Here is a 17,949-nt window from a genome sequence, read left to right on the forward strand (position 1 = left end):
GTGCTGCGCGCCCAGCCCCGCGCCCCCTGGCTCTGCGCCAGGCCGGCGGGCGTGCGCCCGGCGCGCAGCACAGCAGCGCTGGTCATATGAGCAGAAATGATAAGAAAAGCACTTTTTAATCTTCTCGCACTTGCTCTGCCCGCTCCAACAGTTGCAGGATGTCGATGACAGACTTGCTCGGCGCTGAGGACATCAAGAAGGCGGTGGGGGTCTTTACCGGTGAGCAAGCGCGCTCCCCTCCCCAGACTTCTCCCCGGATCCACCACCCTGGCCCGGGCACCCCCGCGGAGGGCCAGCGCTCCCGCGTGCTCCTCTGCCCACGCTTCCTGCGGGGAGCTGGCAGGACGGAGCAGGGGGCTCCTCGCCATTTCCCAAACTCCACTCGGGCGGGACTTGGCGCAGGGAGCGGGTGGGGAGGCCCAGCGAAACTTGCCGGGTGGCCGCGCTGCTGCGAGGACTCGGGATCCGGGACCGAGGGCAAAGACCGGGATGGAAAGCGGGACCTTCGGGTCCTTGTGGGAGCTCGATACCTCCCGTTAAGGCACTTGGAGGGGTTGCAGGTGCGCCCGCCTTCTCTCCAAGCAGCCCCTTTCGGAGACACCCCCCCCCTCCCCCGTTCAGAACAGGACTCTTTCGGCTTGCGGTTGTTGGCTCCCTGACTGTCCAAGCCCCTCTCTGGGAGTCAGAGCACCCCCCCCAACAGCTCCCCCCAGCCACCATCACTGTCCCGCGAGCGGGGTGACCTTCCCGCAGCTGGCGCTCTGCTCTGCCCAGCCCTGCGCACAGCATCCTCAGCGCTTCAAACTTCCAGCCTCCTTAGGCGGCGAAGGGCGGGGAGCAGGCAGGCATCCCCACCTCTCTGAGCTGCCCTGGGCTTTTGAGGTCTTAGCTGCTACCTGCCTCCTCTCTCCCCTCACCCAGGTGGAGAAACTGAGGCTGGGAGAGGGCCAGAAACTTGCCCAAGGTCACCTAGCAGGGCAGGAGGGGGATTAGAACTAAGGTCACCTTCCGGTCTCAGTCCCCTACTGCAGTGGCAGAGGTGGACAAAGCAACTTCCCTGGCCAAAGGCTGAGGGGAGAAAGTGACTCTCAGCAGGACCCCTCCCTGCCACACCCCCAAATTACCCTCTCCAGGGTCCTGAAAGGGAGCACAGGACATAGAAAATTGGGGAGGGGGCCTCCCGTTTCCTTTCTGCTTGGTGTCCCTTCCTCAGGGTAAGAAGCTCTGGGAGACCACGCTCCTGGAGTACTGCGATAGCCCACCCTCTTCTCCTTGACCCACCTTCCCCCTCTGAGAAGGAACTTAACTGGGAATTCCCGGGGAGACTTCTAACACGCCCCCAACTCCCGCTGGGGATGGATATCTGCAAGAAAGCCACCATTTCTGGGGCCTCCCCCCTTCCTCCTCCTCCTCCCGCTGTGTGACCTTGAGAAAAACTTGTCCTCCCTCTGTCGATTTTCTGGCAACACCATCTGTGGCCAAAAAAAAAAAAAAAAAAAAAGGCTGACCACCGCCCCCCACCAAGATACACCACACCGTGTTCACAACACCCCCCATTCCCCTGCCCGCCCCCATTCGGCCACCACCCAAAAGCCTTCATGGAACCCGGGACGCCCCGCTGCCTTCAAAGGCTACTTCTGCCATCAGCGAAGGGTAGGGCGGAGCGTGGGGGCAAATCCACCTTGGGCAAAGCACCCGTCCCCTGGTCTGGGCTCCTTCAACCCTCCCACCCAGGTACACCCCTCCATCCCCCCCAGCACCGGCACAGGGAGATCAATCGGCAAATGCTGTGGCACCCCCATTCTCCTGCCCTTCCCTACCGCCCCTTCTTTGTCATTTTAACCCGCTGCTCTCCACCCCCCACAGCTGTCGACTCCTTCGACTACAAAAAGTTCTTCCAGATGGTCGGCCTGAAGAAGAAGAGCCCGGATGACATAAAGAAGGTGTTCCACATCCTGGATAAAGACAAGAGCGGCTTCATCGAGGAGGATGAGCTGGGGTAAACTGAGGCCTGCGGGGGCGGCCCCGGCTGAGGGGGCGTGGGGGGCTGGGATTCTTGCTGCCGAGCCCTTGTCTCTGCACCGTTGGCAGAAAATAACTCTGCCTGACCGCCGTTGCTTCCGGAGGAATAGAATCCGCAGCAGAAAGTGCAACTAACTAGGTTAAATTATAGCCACTTAATATGGCTAACGGAAGGGTGCTACTTAATAATTTAATACGCGTGAGGAGGCAGGTTTTCTGGATGCTTCACACCACACGCAAGACAGGGAGCGCTGCCTCGAGTACTTAGTTCATTGATTGTCATTTGCCTAAAAGGCACCCTCCACCATCCCGCAGACCCTCCCCACCCCGCCCCCTGCACTTGTGTAACAGTGCAGCTAAAGCAGTGTCCGGGCAAGGTGGGGATGCAGAACCAACTTTGGGGGTCAGGAGTCCGGGGAGCAGAGCGGAGGAGGGGAAGGTCATCACTAGGAAAACGCACCCGGCTCGTCGCTGCCCACCAGGCTCGTCTTACGTCACTCTCTGGCCAAGACTGCCTTGGATTTCGTCTTCAAGAGAAGGGGGATGGTGTGGAGAGAGGCCTCGCAATAGGGACTTCCCTGTCCATCCAGTCTCAGTCTCACCCCAGATCATCCCACAAGGGTACCTTTTGCCTAGAACCTTCCCCTTCTCCCCCCCCCCCCCCCGCCCCCCCCCCCCCCGCCACGGGCTGACTTCTGCTTGTTCTCCAGAGGTCACCTTCTCCAGGAAGCCTCCCTGACTCTCCCCCTCACCCCAGGTGGGATGGATGCGTCCTCTGAGCACCCTCCTCTAGTTCCTCACCATCGCACCCATCACACCGTGCAGTCTTGACCTCCGCCTCAGTTTTTTAGGTGCCTTCCTGCTCTGTGCTCCCACTTTCCAGCGCGGCCCTGGTGCAGAGAAGACACTTTTGCGTTTGTGGTGTTGGCCGAATAAACAAATGCAGGTGCCCTGCCTGGCGTGGGGTCCACCTTTTGCGGAGGACAGCCTGTCCTTCTCTGCACACCCACCCGTGACGCCCAGCCCAGCTGCATACGTGTCCCCCGCTTGCTGCCTAGCCCAGTGGCCCGTACCTGTCCCTGCAAGGTGACCTCCACCTGACTCCCTCCCTGGCTTTGCTCCCCAGATTCATCCTGAAGGGCTTCTACCCAGATGCCAGAGACCTGTCTGTGACAGAAACCAAGATGCTGATGGCCGCTGGCGATAAGAATGGGGACGGCAAGATCGATGTCGATGGTGAGTAACCATGACCTGGGGCCTGAGCACATCATGGATCTTGGGATGTTTGGATGCTAAAAGCTTGGAGCTATCGCTGTCCCGTGAAGGGGAGAGGAGAGGTGGTCCTGTACTCCCCGGGATTAGAAGGAAAAGGCAAATGCATCGGGTCTGAGAGCTCTGTCATGTAAGCCAGGCACACACACACACACACACACACACACACACACACACACACACAACTGGTACATTTTTTCTAAATTTGAACAACCCGAAAGGAACGGATTCTCTTTTTTTTCTCCCTGCTGCATAGGGAATCAAGGATGATTTGGGATTTTTTTTTTCCCCCTGACTTTTGCCTGCAACTTTTGCCTGAGTTCTGGTCCCAGCTCTGCCCCAACTGGCTGTGTGACCTTGGGCCGTCTCTCTCCTTCTCTGGGTCTCAGTCTCCCATCTGTAATCCGAGGAGATGAGGCCAACTGATCCCCAAGGGCCCTGTGGGCCCTCCTGGTCTCAAATTCCAGAAATGGAAATTCCTTATCTTCCATCCTCCTCAACGTCTTGTCCTGGTATCCTGTAACTTCAGGTTTCAAAACCTGTCCTGGCTTTGCCCAAACATACCGTTCCGGCCCTGAAGGGGAGCCAGGAAAAAGAGCCAGCCAGCAATCAGCTAGGAATTAGGAAAAGGGATATCTGGGCCTTGCTTTTCAAGCTTTGCTTTCAGAACAGGCTTCCAGAGAGGCTGCTGGTCCACCACCCCACATGCTTCTCCGCTGAGGTGTAACGAGCACCCCCAGAGCACCCCCCAGCAGCATTGCCTTCCTTAGCATCCCCACAGCCTTGAGAATGATGTCCGTTTTGCCAGATGGGCAAACTGAGGCTGAAGGTGTTTAGCCTGTTCAAAGAGCTAGGACATAAGTGGGGGAACAAGGATTTGGAAGAACTCTTTCCCACAAGCTGTGCCGCAGCTCGTAAGGGTCCAAGCGAGGTGCATAGTTTCATCCTAGGACCTGCTCGGGCTCGTTTTGTGAAAATTAAGCGGCTGTCCACACAAAACTGCTCTGGGAAAGTTAAAACGCTTCCGAATGTGCGTGTAGCGTATTAAAGTTTTCTGTCCGCGACCAAAATGGAGACAGGGTCAGACGCAGCCGGGCGCCTGGCCTTCTAGTCCCAGCTGTCTCTCCCGTGGCTGCAAAGGAGGGAGGTGACTTGAAAGGAGCCGGAGCCGAAAGTGCGGGAGAGAAATGGGTGACTGGTCTTGGTGCGTTCCGGTGAGTGGCACCTGTCCCCACACCCCCTCCTCAGCAAGCCACTTAGCTCCACCCTGAGCCAGCGTTCCCACCCTGACCCCAACCCAAACCGCCACACCTGTTTCCTGTTTTTATTTGCAGCCAGTAGGCCGCAGCTCAGAAGCCACCGTAGGCAGGGGCGGGGGCCCCAGGGTTGGCTGTTCTGGAATAACCTACATGATAAAGAAAAACCAGGCCAGATCCTAGGCTGCTTCCCTGCCTGCCCCCCTCCCTCTCTCCCTCCCTGCCGAACTCATATTTTAAAGACATAACTCAACTTTTGCAACTGATCTAGCAGACATTTCCCGAGTGTTAAGCCTGTGCCAGGCTATCAGGGAGGCAAAGATGAATTAGACCCCACTCCCAGCAGCGCTATTTGCTGGCTGGGTGCCCCGGAGCAGTGGCTCAGCCACCCGGAGCTCCAGCTGCCCATTGATAAACTGGGCACGGACAACGCATGGGTCACTGGCATTTGTGAGGATTCCATGACACCGTGCACGTTGAGTGCGGGGCCCAGAGCATTGTGAGTACTCGGCAAACGGTGGCCGTGACACTATTTCCCTTCCATCCGGGCGTTGCTTACAGCTCTAGGTACAGGCGCACGAAAGAATGGCGACACCAGGGAGGTGCAGAGAAGCCTCTTGGAGAGGGAGGAACGGAGGCGTTTCGGCAGATTGGAGGCTGTGGGCAGGAAGCCACAGGCTGGAGTCTGGGGTGGGGGGCCGTCCCTGCGGAGCCCCGGGCAAGGCGTCGGGTTTGGCAAAGGCCTAAGGCTGGGAAGTTTAGGGATGTTTAGAAAGGGGCAAGAAGGTTGGTTTGCTGGGGGTAGGAAGAGCGAATCGTCACCAAGGTGGCGATGCGTGCCCGGCCCAGTGCTGAACTCTGAGCACACGTCACCTGTGACAGAGGACGGAGGTACAGTTGCAGAAAGAGAAGGGCCCGTGCCTAAGGGATGCTGGATGCAAAGCCAGGTCTGTCCGCCCGCACAGTTCAAGCTCAGGACGACCTGGTGGAGGCCCGAGGGTCAGCACAGAATGAAACGGCGGGGGGGGGGGGGCGGGGGAAGAAAAGAGCAGGGAGGACAGATCCCCCTGAGGTGGCAGGGCCCCACACGGTACACTTTGGAGGTGGGACAGACGCAGATACCTCCCCTCCCCACCTCCACCCCAAACACGGTACTTTTTCTGGAAGGTGCCGGCGAGGATGAATGTGATGGTGCCCGATAGGCCGTGAGATGGGAGGCACGAGGACAGCTTGTTGAAAGAATGAAAGAAAGAATGAATAGATGTGTGGCCGGCTCTGGGGGCGCAGTGATGGGCAAGTGTGGTGTGGAGGGAGAGGTGCGCAGGCGAAGGTGGGAGACCCGTGTGGGCTGGGGGCTTGCATGTGGCAGGTGCCGGGGGATTCTAGAAGCAGGACCACCCTCATGGCCCGCTGTTTGCCCTCTGAAGGTGAGTGATGCTTACCAGGTCCTTGAGGACCCCAGATTGGAGGGAGGGGATGAGAAGGCAAAGTTCTCATAACAGCCCTTTGCATTCCCGTCTCTGGGCCAACTGCCTCCAGGAAGCTCAAAGGCTTTTATAGATGTGGTCGATTGATTCTCGAAGGCCACCCTTAGAGCTGGTAAAGGAGGGTTTTAAGGCGGAAAAGGAGGAGAAGCTGGACAGAGGTGGAGGGCGCCCCCAAACCCAGCCACAGTTGCAAGACCCAGGCCCAAATGGCAGGTGACACTACTAAGCGACAGGCTCCTTCTGAAGTGTTTGCCCTTCACATTGGTGGGTGTCAAACTGGAGCGAACGGCAGGATCACTGGAGGGCTTTTCACAACACAGTTGGCTGGGCCCGACCCCCAGAGCTCCCGAGTCCTTCGACCTGGAGTGGGGCCCAGGTGTGGGCCATTCCACCAAGTTCCCAGGTGGCACTCCTGCTCTGGGGGCCATACTTTGAGAACCACTGCCTTACAAAAATCCTAGAAGGCAGGTGCTATCACACTTCCCCTTCTACAAATGAGGAAACAGAGGCACGGGGAGGTTACGTGTCCAGGGTCGCTCAGTAGCAGGGGCAGGAGTGAGGCTCAGAGGTCCAGCCAGGACCCCTCCCCGCCCCTCCCCCCGCCGCCACCCTGCCTCTCATGAGGACACGTCCCCGGCCTGGGCTCTCCACTCCCAATGCCTACCCATGTGGACCGTGCAGGCTGACAGGATGAGTGGTTGTCACACACACACACACACACACACACACACACGCCATCTAGTTACCGGTTCCCTGAAACCCGACACTGTGATGGGTCCTATTTCCTATGCTTCCAGGCTATTCCCAGCTCAAGAGCCTGTGGTTTGCTTTTTTGCTTCGGTGGCTGAAAAATTTAGTCTTAATTATCCCTGGACCACTGCAGTCTGCTCCACTCGCGTGCCCCGAGGCATCTGCCTTTCCTGCTTCCTTCTGGCGAAATCTGTTCTCATCCGTAAGCAGCCCATTTGACGTGGTGGGCAGGCGGGCGCCCTTGGGCCGAAACACCTAAAGTCAGGCAGAAAATACGACCTGCGCACCCCGCGAGCAGTGTGGACGGCCAAGCCTTTTTCTCTCCCTGGCCATCTATCTCCTCCTCCCAGAGTGGGGATAAAAATACCCATCTCAAAGGGCCGTTGCTTGAATTAAGTGAGTGTTCTGGAAACGACCCCTTCCCTCCTATTTTGTATGTGCGCTTTCTCTCGGAAGCCTCCTCGAAACCCTTGCGGAACGAATACCAGCCCTCAAAGAAGACGAAATGGGGTCCAGGACGGGAGGAAAGTGAGAGGGACGGAAGGAGAGGTCGGGATTTGATTTCCAGGCAAGGCCGGATGAGCACCTCAGGGCCAGCGGCAGTCCTGGTGGCAGAGCCCTAAGGCGTGTGGCGTTTTGTCCCATCTCCCCTCGTCGTCACATCAGCCCTATAAGGGGGCGGGGGAGACAGAGTCTGTGATTCCCCCACTGAGAGTTGTGGAAACTGAGGCCCAGTGGGCGTTAAGCGCCAAAGTCACACAGAAATCCGTGGCGGCAGGGAACCCGAGTCCCCTGACTCTGTCACTCCCTCCGCCAGGCTGGGCCGAGACATTCCAGTTATAAATGGTTTCTGGGCTTAGCGAGATGCTTGCTTTAATTCCCCAGCGGATGCCCTAAGTCCGGCCTGTGTGGCGCTAAGGGGGAGGCAGCAGCACTCCTGTGAGAAGGGACAGTAGGGAAGGGCCGGGAAGATGTCCCCTCTCCATTTATCCCTCTCCTGCCTCCATGGGTCCTGGCGTGAGTCAGAGCCCCAGCCTTTGAGAGAGAGAGAGAGAGAGAGAGAGAGAGAGAGAGAGAGAGATGCACCCCATGCCGGCATTAGAATCTTCCTGGCCGAGTGACTCACAGCCTCAGTTTCCCTGTCAGTAACATGGGGACGAAAGAGCCAGTGCAGAGGAAATGGGGTGACAGCCAGGGAAGTGCCTGGCACGGAGTGAGCCCCCAGGACCGTTTAGGCCGCTCCCTGCCGCCATCTGGCCTGACCCCAAATAACCCCGCCGCCCGCTCCCCCCGGGTGGGAAAGTGATCCCTGTTTGCAATACCGATTTATAAGCAACCTAGCCTGGGAGCTATTTAGAGGCGAGGTGATAAACCAGGAGGCCGGTGCCTGCATCCCGGTGGTCACGACAGAGGGAAGGAAAGAGGCTTCCAAGAGCTGACTCAAGGTCCATCTCAGTTTCTCTCTGGGCCGTCAGCATGTGCTGGTCTCACCTGTCAATAGCTTCTAAATTTGTCCAATCCCCACGGCCCTGGGACTGGGACCGACCTAATTAGGCTAACTGCAGTTTCCTATGGGAAAGGAGAAGGCTGAGCCCTCTCGCCCTCTGAGCCTCCCTGTCGCCACCCCCTCCTTCTTTTCTAAGTGGATAAGGAAGAAACTGCAGGCTGGCCCTTGGGGATCTCCAGGGAGGACTCAGGGGGCAGAGGTGGGGCTCTGCGTCCTTCCAGAAGGATGCTCTCCCTCCCATCTGGATTTAGAGGTGCTCCCTCGGTGTGCCGGGCACCGACACAGCAGACGCGTCTCACCCATTATCTCATGTAGTCCTCACCAGAAACCCTATGAGGAGATGCTCTCGGTATCCCCATTTCACAGACGTGGAAACTGAGGGGCAGAGCCCGAGTGTCCTCAGATGGGCGTGCTGGAGGCGGGCTCCTAACTCGGATGGCGTAGATGGTGCGGGCAAGTTGCCGTAGGTCAGCTCTCGATCTTTTGGACCGCCCCCCTGCCCTCTGCTGCCCACCCCCTCCTTGTCTTTGCCTCAGGATTTTTGTTGACATTTCGAAGCTCCAACCTGTGTCGGATGGAGAAGAGACCCAAGGGAGGTGGAATTAACCGGTATACAGCCTACCAAATGCTGCGCGCCGGCTACGGATCAGGCCGGTGACAGGGGCTTTAGCGCCGGTTCCTCTAAAGGAGCCAAGGAGCTCCCTTTTACAGATGGGGAAACTGAGGCACAGTAAGGCGACGTGTCCGGCCCAAGGTCACGGAAGCAAGAATGAGTGGGAGGCAGGAGTTGACTCCCAGATCCCTTGTTCGAGGCTCTCTGCGAGAGCTGGAAAGGCGTCTCCTCGACCTGACATTGCACACAGGAGCAAACTGAGACCTGGAGGGGTGAGGGCGTGGGGGCGGGGGCGGGAGCGGGAGGCAGGACCAAGGTCAGAACCTCCTCCCCATCCATCGTCCCAGCATCCCTCCGCCAAATCAATTGACCTAGACTTCCGCAAGGCTTTGGATGTTTTGCTCATTTGTTTTTCCTTAAGGGGAAACCTGGACATTTTAGAGGGGACTTTTTTTTTTTTTTTTTTCCTTTTGATAAGAGGGCTGTTCGTTAATTGGCTGATGCCTAAGAACTCTGCCCTGAGGCACAAACGAAAGTTACGGAAGAGGTGACCTCTGCCCTCAATTTGTCTACAAAACGCCCTGCTAGCTTCTGGGAGGATAAAATTAGAATCTAGTGTTCTCTGCAAAAAGCCGGGGCGTGTGGCCTTCGTGACGTGCTGGCTGCTTCAGAGTGGATCCCAGGGTGGGCAAAGGAGTCTGTTTGCAGAAGCTTTTGAAAACCCCGCAGGTCCAAGATATATCCCAGTCCAAGTGGCCTGACTGCCATGGGAGAGACCCGTGGTTGGCATTCCTTGGTCCCCCTCATGCTGACCTCACCAGATGCCACTCCGGGTGAAGGCATTCACTGGCTCCTTGCGGATGAGCAGTCCCAGGACCCGTGATTTCTTTTTTTTTTTTTATGTTTTATTTTTTATATTTAGAAGAGCGTGAGTGGGGGGAGGGGCAGAGAGAGCCGCAGACTGAATCCCAAGCCGGCTCCAGGCTCCGGGCTGTCAGCGCAGAGCCCGATGCAGGGACTCCAACTCCTGCGCCGTGAGATCATGAGCTGAGCCGAAGTCAGACGCTCGACCAACTGAGCCACCCAGGCGCCCCTTGATTTCTAGGGTGAGGGTTAGCGGGGGGGTCAGTGGGGGTCGGGAAACTGTTAAGGACCAGCTTCCCCTTTGAACAGTCTCTCCATGAGCTGGTATTGGCAGACGGACTCATGTCTCCTTTTAGTCTAGCGCAGAGCAAACTTAGTGCCCGAGGACAGGATATATGGGCTCTGGCCAGCTTTCCAGATTAAATGGCAGGTTGAGGGAGTCCCTGCTTCTGCCCGATCTGGGACACTAGCCCAAGCAGGAATGGCCTCTCCACACTCATGGAGAGGGTGTTCCTGGGACCACAGGCCAAATCCTGCCTCTGCCTCTTATTTGCTGCATGGCCTTGACACTTCACTTCTCCGGGCCTCCGGTTCCCCGTCTATAAAGTGGGAATCACCCCACTCAGCTCCCAGGGCTGTGGTGAAAACTAGACATGAGGCAAGTCAGAAGTTGTTGGACCCTAAGGAGGACTCGTGACCCATCCATCCATCCCTCCGTCTTTCCATCCATCCATCCTTCCATCTGTCCATCTCTCCATCAGTCCACCCATTTGGCATTTGTTTATTAGCACCTGCTGTGGGCCGGTGGGCACACTGTGTGCTAGGAGGCTGGTGGACAAGCCTGGAGTTTACGCTCTAGTAGGGGGAGACTGACAAAAATAAGTAAGTACCTAAATAAGTTCATTTCGGAGAGTGCTAAGTACCAGGAAGTAAATAAAAAGGGGCTGATATGACAGAGTCACGGGGGTGGCGATATCTGAGCTGGCTCCTGTGTCACTCTATGCCTAGGTCAAAGTAGGTCGGAAAGCTCCGGGGTTCAGAAAGGAGCCTAAAAGCAGTAGCTTGACTCACGTGTGCTGTGTGATCTCGGCCAAGCTAATCACCTCTGGGGCCTCCGTTTCCCCATCTGTAAAATGCAGACAGAAGCATCCCTGCCACGGAGTAGTTGTGAGAATCCAATGACATAATATATACAGGATGCTTTGCATTTTGCATTCCATGCATAAGAATTCTTTTTTTTTTTTTAACGTTTTATTTATTTTTGAGACAGGGAGAGACAGAGCATGAACAGGGGAGGGTCAGAGAGAGGGAGACACAGAATCTGAAACAGGCTCCAGGCTCTGAGCTGTCAGCACAGAGCCCGACGCGGGGCTCGAACTCACGGACCGCAAGATCATGACCCGAGCCGAAGTCGGCCGCTTAACCGACTGAGCCACCCGGGCGCCCCAAGAATTCTTAAATCCTGTAAAAACGGACAATGCTGATCACAGCACTGACGACAAGCACCACCTGTCTCGCCGAGGTGCTGTCACAGGGTCACGGGAGCTCCTGGCTGAGGAAGCAGCCGCGTTGGTCCCCGCCCACGGGAGGGATTTTTAGAGTACCTGGTGTTCCGGGTCCATCCCGGCCACTCACTGTCATCGCTCAGCCTGCAGCCCCGGGGGTTTTCAGGACCAGTTAGAGGACCCCCCTCCCCCTCTCTCCCACCTCCAGTCGATACCTAGACGCCCACACCCAGGTCCCTTGCCTTCCCTGTCCTCAGGGACAGGGAGGGAGCCTGGGGACAGGAGAGGGTGGCGTCCATTTCCCAGCTGAAACCCCAGAAAGGCAAGGAGCCCAGGCACGTGTCCCTCCACGGGGCAGGGATCAGTTTTTTCGCTTTTTTATCTGAACACGATGCTGGCTTTACAGAAGAGCTTTGACGATAGCATGGTGAGTTCTACACACCCCTCCCCCAGCATCCCCCAGGGCTGACATTTCACGTGACTGTGGGGGCACAGGATGCAAACTAAGAGATTGCGTGGCGGGGGTTGACATACGTGCCTCGTACAAGGTCTGGGGAGGGGGGGACGCGCCCCGAGGAGCCCCACGTACTTCTGATACCCTGAAGCCATGTTTTCACAAGAAATCATTAGGGTCCCCCTACCTTCACACACCGACAGATCGACACCAGGACCGACACCCAGAGAGGCACGTTTCCCAGCAAACGCGCCAGGCTGGGCCTGGAACCCTAACTCTCAATCCTTTCTAGATGTAATGGGGACGGCCCTGGGGCCCCACACGCTGGCGGGCTGGGGACGCAGCATCTCAGAGACGTCTCGTGGCAGGCAGAGGGTGGCAAACTCCTTCCTGTCCTCTCTCGTCTCCCAGAGAGAAAAATAACCGGGCAGACAATCCCTGGGCCCCCCTTTATTCCAAATAAAAGTCTCAGAAGACCTGGCCGCGGGGCAGTAGCCCCTAGGACTGCCGCAGCAAGGATGCCCCAGGTGAGGGGCATGGAGAACCAGGGGCAGGGGAGCTCCTGGGGATGGGGGGGCAGAGATTTGCTGGCTCTTCTAGCCGTCTCCCAACTCAAGAAGCGCGCTGACTTCTCTTCCTTTTAGGGATGATGACAGGGAGGCTCAGAGAGGCCAAGCGCTTTGTCTGAGGTCACACAGCCCATAAGCGGCAGAGCCAGATTTGGGGCCCAGGCCTCCTGACCGAACCAGCCCTGTCACAGGAGGTGCCGGCCCAGAAATGGCTACTGGGCGTTCCCCAAATCCAGCCCATTGTTTCCTGCCTTCTGAGCCCCTGCCCGCCAAAGGCCCCCGCCTGTTGATCCCTTCCCCGCCGGCTGCTTTCTCCTGTGGGAGCCCCACATCTTCTCGCAGGACTCTATCAGAAGCCACCTGCCCTCTGAAGTTTTGCTGACGCCTTAAACAGAAGGCACCTCTTCTCCCTGTGACAGCGAAGTCTCTGGGCCCGCCATCCATTGGCAAGCTGTCCACAAACAGTGCGGCCTCTCAGGGTCAGGCTCGGAGGCGGGTGGTGGGTGAGGCAGGAAACAAGGTGGGCGGGCCCTGGAGCTTTCTGTTCCAGCGGGAGAGGCAGATCACAAGGGACTAAGCAGGAACGTACTCCAAAGTGTTTCAAGAGTGGTAAGCGCTGTGCGCAGGGCAAGAAACGGTGATGGCAAAGAGGATCAGGGTAGGGGAGGGTCGCCACCGTCACCAGAATGGCCAGAGAAGGCCCCAGGAGGAGGGACAGCTGAGTTGGGAACACAGCCGTGAGGAAGTCTGAGCACCCACCGGGCAGAGAGAACGGCAGGTGCAAAGGTCCTGCGGTGGGAATGCCCCCAGCGAGCTTGAGATTCAGAAAAGAGGCCAGCGGCATGGAGCATGTCCTGCCAGGTACTGTTTCTCCCCTGACCAGACCAGAAGCTCCTTCAGGGCAAGAATCATCTCTGACTCCCCTGTGCCTCCCCTCACCTGGTCGGAGACACCCCTTTGTTTATTTAGGTGGGGATGGATTCAGTGGGGGACACTGGATCTCCTCCCAGTGCTGACACCAATGTCTGACATCATTACTTAGTGTTCAGTGAAGCTGGGCAGGTGGATGTTCCTGGGCGGGAGGGCACGTGACCTCACCGTGGACTCGAACACAAGGCACGTGGAAGGAGCTGGATCCCTGGTCTTAAGCCCCAGCTCAGCCCCTTACAACCCTGGAGGCTCTGAAAAGCCACGTCTCTCTGGGCCTCAGTTTCCCCTTCTGTAAAATGGGAATCACTCCCAGTTTCCTGCGTGATGGTCAGTTAAAGGAGCTGTGGGAGACAGGGCCCAGCTCATTCTGAGCACCTGTACGCACTCATCCGTCTCAGCGGCACAGAGATGTCTCAGCGGCACAGAGATGTCACCTCCTCCAGTCTCCTCCATGGTGTTGTTGAGCCCCCCGAGGAGGAAAAACACACAATGGCTCTTGAATCAGGTTGCTCACTGCAATCGCCTTTTACTTTCTTCTTTTTTTTTTTTTTTTTTGAGAGAGAGTATAGATGAGCAGAAAACTTACGGAAGAAATACAAAAGGCTGATAAAGACGTAGCAGGTCGAGAGGGTGTTTTTGTTTTGTTTTTTTTCCCTGCCTCACCTTCTTTCCTTGACCACCTCACTGCTGGGGAGGAGAAGATTTGCAGCCAAAGAATATCTCTAGCAAAGGGGTGCCTGGGTGGCTCAGTCGGTTAAGCCTCAGACTTCAGCTCAGGTCACGGTCTCGTAGTTCGTGGGTTCGAGCCCCGCATCGGGGTCGGTGCTGATGGCTCGGAACCTGGAGCCTGCTTCGGAGTCTGTGTCTCCCTCTCTCTCTGCCTCTCCCCCACTCGTGCTCTGTCTCTCTGTCTCAAAAACAAAATAAACATTAAAAAAACATTAAAAGAAAAAGACTATACTGACCCCGGATGAGCACTGAGTACTACACGAAAGTGTTGAATCACTTTATTGTGCCCCCTGAAACGAATAGACCTACACCGTATGGCAACGACACTGGAAGTAAAACTTTTTTCTAAGCAAAACAAAAGAGAGATGATGATAGGCTCGCCGTTTCTCATTGACTTCATTCATTCATTCATTCGTGCCCACACTCACTCGTTCCATCACTCCAGGCCTGCAGCAGAGGGGACAGCCAGGAGGAAGCACCGTGCAGGGCCCGGCGGTCAGGCCATGGCGAGTCCTTCCACACCGTCCCCCTCTGACTCACCTCTCTTTCCTCTTCTTTTGCAGAATTCTTCTCTCTGGTGGCCGAAAGCTAAGAGGCTGTGACTACCCCAGGCCTTCCCCCTCTCTGCCCCAAACACCCAATCTCAGCCCCTCGAGCTGCCCTCCTGCGTTTCTGTTCAGTGTGTTTATGTTATTTTTTACTCCCCCCACCCCCTGCGGCCCTCAAACGACATCATTCTTCTGGAAAATGTTGGAGAAACAATAAAGGCTGTACCAATCAGATTCTACTGCTCCGGAGGCTGCGGACCTGCTGGGGTGTGGATCCTGCCTTGGCTCTCCAGACCCACCTGTGCAGGGGTGGGGCAGGATTTAGACAGAAAAGGGGATCGGAGGGAAATTTACTGAGCCCTCCTCTGCCTTGGGTACTGAGAATGATACTCTGCATGGGTTGCCCATTAATCCTTGAAACTGCCCATAAGGTAGGTGATGAAACTCCCATTTTACAGATGCAGAGACTGAGTCTTAGGAAAGTGATGTGTCAACCCCGCACAGCTAGGACTTCTAGATGGATGGATGGATGGATGGATGGATGGATGGATACCCATTAAGACTCTTTGTTACAAATGACAAAAACCCCACACAGAGTACCTTAAGCAAAAAAGGAAGGAAAAAAACAAAGATCTGGTTATGCCTGAATGGTCCAGGGCTAGGTCTTCAGGAACAGCTGGATCAAGGGACCTGAGTGCTACCATCAGAATTAAGTTCTTCTTCCCTCTGAGCACTGTGTTCCATTTTGCTGGATGCATTATCGGGCAGGCCCTCCCTCATGGTGGCAAGATTCGTCCAGCATCTCAATGCCGGTGAAAAAAGAGCCTCTCTTTCCCAGTCACCCCATCAGGAGATTCCAAATTTAGTCCCGTTAATACCAGTAGCTAACGGTTATTGAGCACTTACTTTGGACCGAACCCTTTACGCAATTCCATCTGTACAACAACCCTATGAATGAGTACTATCATTATCTCATGTTTGCCCCAAGTTACACTACGAATAATTAGTGAAGCCAGGGCAAGGTGGGGCCAGGCAACCCTGTCGGGATTCAGGCTGAGCGGCAGGTAGGGACAGGCCACCTTCCCTGGTGGCCTCCGGGCAGCGTCCGCTGACCCAGGCTTAGCAGGGGACTTGGGATCAGACCCAGGAAGCAGCAGCTCGGAAGGGCCTCACTGGCCCGAGGCGGCTTTCGGTGCCAGTCACCCCACCCCCAAATGACAGTGCACACATCACAGTTCAGACTCAGGGCAGCACGTGGCCCGGCAGCAAAGCGCCTTTGAAAGCAGGGCTGTTCGACCTCTCAGGGGACACAGGACATGGGCTGCGGGGCGCTCAACTCGGAAAGGATTTGTCTGGAGCAAGAGCGGGACAAGGAGAAAAGGCTTCCTCGAGGGCAGGACGCCTTTCGGGGGACTGGGGAGTACAGCGGTGTTGGGGGTGGGGGGCGTGGGAACGACAAGTAACCCCACAGCGGCCATCCCTCACCAAGCCTCCTCCTGCCTCCTACCCCGTAGTTTTTGATTCAGTTCACTCTGCCACCCTCCCCACCCCCACCTGATCCAGGCCCAATCACAGGTAGGGGTGGGGAGGGCGGGGTAGGGGTCCGCCTCCGCAGAGCCCTGCTGCCAGGGTCTCACATGCGTGAAGAGCCTCCAGTTCAGACTTGCCGAGGAGGCCAGACCTCCAGTCGCTGGCTGTAACTCAGGTTTGGCATTTCTCTATACTGGGACCCATGCCACGCGGAAGTCTGCGGGCTCCAAGCCGGCTCTGAGAGCTGCTGGTGGCAGCTTCCCGGGCCTCTGGACCGCCACGGTGGCCTCCTAGCCGGGGTCCCGGGCCTCCACCACCTCCCCGATCTGCTGTCCACCCAGAGGCCCCGAGGGCTCTTTCCAAAACAGATCAGGTCACACTGCTCTGCTTAAAACTGTCCTGTGACTGCCCCATCCACGGTAGAGCCCTGAATCAAAGCACAGCCTTCCCTGCCCACAGGCGCCCAGACCCCTCTCCACCCCCGCCCCCCCCCCGGGGTGGGGGGGGGCCCCCCAGCCCCCCTCGCTCCCAACCAAGCTGGTCCCTCAGCCTTGACCATCCTGCCCTCCCCACCACTTTCCCTGCCTCAGTCCCTTTCCTTCTCCGGACTCCCCCAGCCAGGGCTAGAGCCTCTGAACTTCCCCGCGGGTAAGCACTGACCTGTCACGGGTGAAATGGGGAATTAGGTGTGACAACCTAATTCATGCCCATGTCTCTGATCATAAGGTTCCCAAGGTCATGTCTGGGGGTGGGGGGGGTCCCCTGCTGGATCCCGGGGACCTGGCTCGCAAAAAGGTGCCATGATGCGGATGTGGCCACAGAGGCCAAACGTGGCCAATCACTGGCTCAAGGCCACAAGTGCAGAACAGAATGGGGACCTGACCCCAGTCTCCCACTTTCCCACCCAGCCGCCGTGCCTCGCCCTCAGAGACTTTCCACCTCGGCAAGGAGTGGGGCACAAGGGAAGCCCTCTGAGCCCAGCATCCTGCAGACTCCAGCCAGAGTCACCCGAGGACCTTGTCACCACCCTCTTCAATTGCTCATCGGCTGAACACAACTCCGTTTCTTCCTTGTTAGGCTCACTCATCATCTCCATTTCCCTTGTGTCCTGGAGAGGCTGGGGACCGGGAGGGAGGGAGCCCAGGGCGGGGAGGAGGAGCGTGAGTGGCCTTTGATAAGAGCGGGGAGCAGCCTGCCTGTGTGGACAGAGGACTGAGTGATGGATTGAACGTCCCGGAGCGCGGAGAGGACGCTGAAAAGTGAGGGAAGAGGGAGCGAGGAAGGATCGGGGGGGGGGGGGGAAGGATGGATGGGACAAGTCGGGGCTGCGGACTCTCCCTTCTTGCAGCCACGGGTGTGGAGAACACGAACGTAAAGGGCTCCAGATTTGAGGCTGGACAGAGCTGCCCTCCAAACCTGCCTCTGTCTCCTTCGAACACCTACTGTGTGCCAGGCATTTTCTATATCCCACGTCTGGATCCCCACTGCAACCCTCCAAGGAAGGGAACAGTCTCTATTTTTACGAATGAAAAAGAAAAAAAAAAAAAAAGAAAGAAAGGTTCAGAGAGGTGAGAGACCTTTTTTTTTTTTTTTAGTTTTTTTGTTTTGTTTTGTTTTCCAATAGGTAATTTTTGAGCGCCTGTTTGTGCCCGACACAGCTAAGCGTTTGAGAAGCATTACCCCATCGGGTCATCACAGTAATGGCAAGACCTCTCTCCAAAGTTTGGCCTCCGTCTGGCTCTGCCTCCCCTGCCGAAGATCCCCCACCTCCCGTGCCTCTGCGGCCATTCTACGGGGGACAATTGTCCTAGAAAGATTTGGAGCGGTTGACGCTGATATTCAGGCTTATATAAGCATCAGAAAGCCGTCGGCGAGGGGCAGCTCAGCGTGCGGGACGGAAGCCCGGTGCTCTC

The 17,949-nt window shown here is 56.9% G+C and overlaps 1 protein-coding gene across 3 annotated transcripts in view; it reads left to right on the forward strand.

Annotated features, from left to right (window-relative positions):
* Positions 1-14,740, forward strand: part of PVALB (parvalbumin) — a 17,508-nt gene extending 2,768 nt beyond the window's left edge. For all 3 annotated transcript variants that reach the window (XM_040490911.1, XM_040490913.1, XM_040490912.1), the window contains exons 2-5: positions 152-219; positions 1,867-1,999; positions 3,149-3,258; positions 14,522-14,740. In XM_040490911.1, the coding sequence (XP_040346845.1) occupies positions 159-219; positions 1,867-1,999; positions 3,149-3,258; positions 14,522-14,550 (333 nt within the window). In that variant the 5' untranslated portion in view covers positions 152-158 and the 3' untranslated portion in view covers positions 14,551-14,740. The remainder of the gene's footprint in view (positions 1-151; positions 220-1,866; positions 2,000-3,148; positions 3,259-14,521) is intronic.
* Positions 14,741-17,949: the final 3,209 nt, after the last annotated feature.

The sequence above is a fragment of the Herpailurus yagouaroundi genome, unplaced genomic scaffold (genome assembly GCF_014898765.1).
Source record: "Herpailurus yagouaroundi ecotype Mexico unplaced genomic scaffold, PumYag 182, whole genome shotgun sequence".
Taxonomy (NCBI): Eukaryota; Metazoa; Chordata; class Mammalia; order Carnivora; family Felidae; genus Herpailurus; species Herpailurus yagouaroundi.